This window comes from Vicia villosa, unplaced genomic scaffold (genome assembly GCF_029867415.1).
Source record: "Vicia villosa cultivar HV-30 ecotype Madison, WI unplaced genomic scaffold, Vvil1.0 ctg.001059F_1_1, whole genome shotgun sequence".
Lineage (NCBI taxonomy): Eukaryota > Viridiplantae > Streptophyta > Magnoliopsida > Fabales > Fabaceae > Vicia > Vicia villosa.
The window spans coordinates 246868-248983 of record NW_026705466.1 but is presented as its reverse complement, the minus strand read 5'-3'; the positions used below and the strand labels follow the sequence as shown (position 1 = coordinate 248983).

General features: G+C 42.5%; 1 protein-coding gene across 1 annotated transcript; it reads left to right on the top strand.

Annotated features, from left to right (window-relative positions):
• Nucleotides 1–309: 309 nt before the first annotated feature.
• On the top strand, nucleotides 310–1794 carry LOC131632985 (uncharacterized). Its single transcript, XM_058903691.1, has 2 exons — nucleotides 310–1164; nucleotides 1279–1794. Exons 1-2 carry the CDS (start codon nucleotides 310–312, stop codon nucleotides 1792–1794), a joined length of 1371 nt encoding a protein of 456 aa, XP_058759674.1.
• Nucleotides 1795–2116: the final 322 nt, after the last annotated feature.

Below are 2116 nucleotides of genomic sequence, written 5' to 3'. Positions count from 1 at the left end.
TCGTGGGGTACTATGTTTCTTGTTCGAGTGGTAATCTGTGTTCTACTCCAGTGTGTTATTGACTATGGGCTCTGGTTCCGTGGATTGATATTCCGTGTTCCGTGTGGTATACCATTTGGGGCCGAACTTTTGGCTTTATACTATGTGTGTTACCGGCAGTCCAGAGTGCCCAGTGGGCGGCAATAAGTCCCACCACTTTGCATCATAGCATATTTATTTCCAAAAGAAACGCAAGAAAAATATATATGTATAACAAGCATTTGCATGTCATATTTTTCAGGGACATTCAAGAGTTCACTCAAGTTGAAGATGGACATTCCAGTTGATACTGTCAAGGAAGCAAAGAGACATACGCACACCTACAGCTTCTTCCGAGAGCCGTTGACCGTATTAGAGGGTTTGAGTTCGTTAATGACCGCTTTCTGTTTGAAGAGTTTCACGGACAACTATGGGAATATTTTGACTTTGTTGGAAACCGTGGTTGAGACGCCTGCTTTGCAAACTTTGATGCAATTTTATGATCCTGAAATGAGGTGTTTTACGTTCCAGGATTACCAGTTGGCTCCGACATTGGAAGAGTACTCTATCATTCTTAATCTCAAGATAAAAGACGAAGTGCCATTCATCGACGTTCCTAAGGAAGTGAATTTCAAGTCGATCGCTGCTGCTCTTTATTTGAGCATAAAAGAAGTATCTGATGATTGGAAGTCGAATGGAGGTGTCTCGGGGTTCTCTTTGAAGTTCTTGGTCAGAAAAGCTAAAGAGGAATTTGAGAAAAAGAATTGGAACACATACAATGCATTGCTTGCTGTGGCCATTTATGGGATTGTGATGTTCCCGAATGTTCCCAATTTTGTAGACTCGGCCGCGGTACACATCTTCATGGGAAAGAATCCTATTCCTACATTGTTGGCCGATACTTATTATGCCGTTCATTCCCGATATGAGAAAGGTGGTGGTGCCATCACTTGTTGCCTGCAGTTGTTGTTCATCTGGTTCCTCTCTTTGTTACCCAGCAAAGGACCTTTTGTGAAGACAAGGGAGACGCTCAAGTGGACCCACAGGATTATGTCACTTACTTCTTATGATATTCAGTGGCAAAAATACCGGATCAATGTTTCTGAGGTGATTGTTGGATGCGGTGAGTTTGATAATGTTCCTTTGGTTGGTACTAGAGGTTGCATCAATTATAATCCTGTGGTATCCTTGCGTCAATTGGGGTATACCTTGAAAGACAAGTCGGCTGATCACTTGGTAGCGGATACGGTCTATTTTTAGAAAAGGTCGGATCCAGAAAAGTTAAAGAGGATAATTGTGGCTTGGAAGAAGATCCGTAAGCATTATGGAGCTCATTTAGGGAAGAAAGAATCGCTTGCTCTGACACCGTATGTTAAGTGGATTGAAAAGCGGGTTAGAAACTTGTTGCTGCCATATGATAGGGTTGCACCACTTCAAAAGCAACCTCCTTTGATTCTATCTGACTCTGTGCCAACAGAACTTTACAAGAATGCTTTGGTCACTAACTACAGGTTGCACGAAAGGGGACAAGAGACCAACTTGAAATTATTTGAAGAAAGAGATGCAAAGATGAGGTTGATGCACCAGCTCAAGCAAGTCGAAGGCGCAAGTTCAAGTCAGGCAGGTGTCCAGAGGCGCCCTTATGAGTTGCTAAAGGAAGATTTGCATCGCAAGCAACAAGAGTGTCTACAGTTACAAAGATCAGAGAGTAGTCTCAAGAGGCAGAAGCAGGATTCAGATAAAATGCTAGCGGAAGAGAAAGCCAAGTCAGCTTGACTTGAAGAAGAATTAAGAAGACTCCGAGCCCAACGGAGAGGAGATGGAGGAGCCCACTCTGTTATCAGACGATCCTAGTGCCGCTGTGGAGTGGGTTTGTTTGGTCCATGGAGTTGATTCGTTGTTTATTTTGATATTTGTCGACCATATCCAGGATTGTTGGATGGGGTCGTATTTTGATATTCTGGATTTCTTTTGTATGCCTTATGAGCACATTGTGACACGATTATGTGTTTTGTTTGTATGAACTCAAATCTGCAGTTATGTTTGAATGAAATATGCTCAGTTTGGTGAAGTATTCTCGTGTGTGGATTGTTATTCA

Bases quoted from the DNA above. Each gene is read 5' to 3' on its own strand.
- LOC131632985 (XM_058903691.1), top strand. From the start codon at position 310: ATGGACATTCCAGTTGATACTGTCAAGGAAGCAAAGAGACATACGCAC. The intron at 1,165-1,278 runs GTTGGTACTAGA...GTCTATTTTTAG, and splicing joins AGTTTGATAATGTTCCTTTG to AAAAGGTCGGATCCAGAAAA.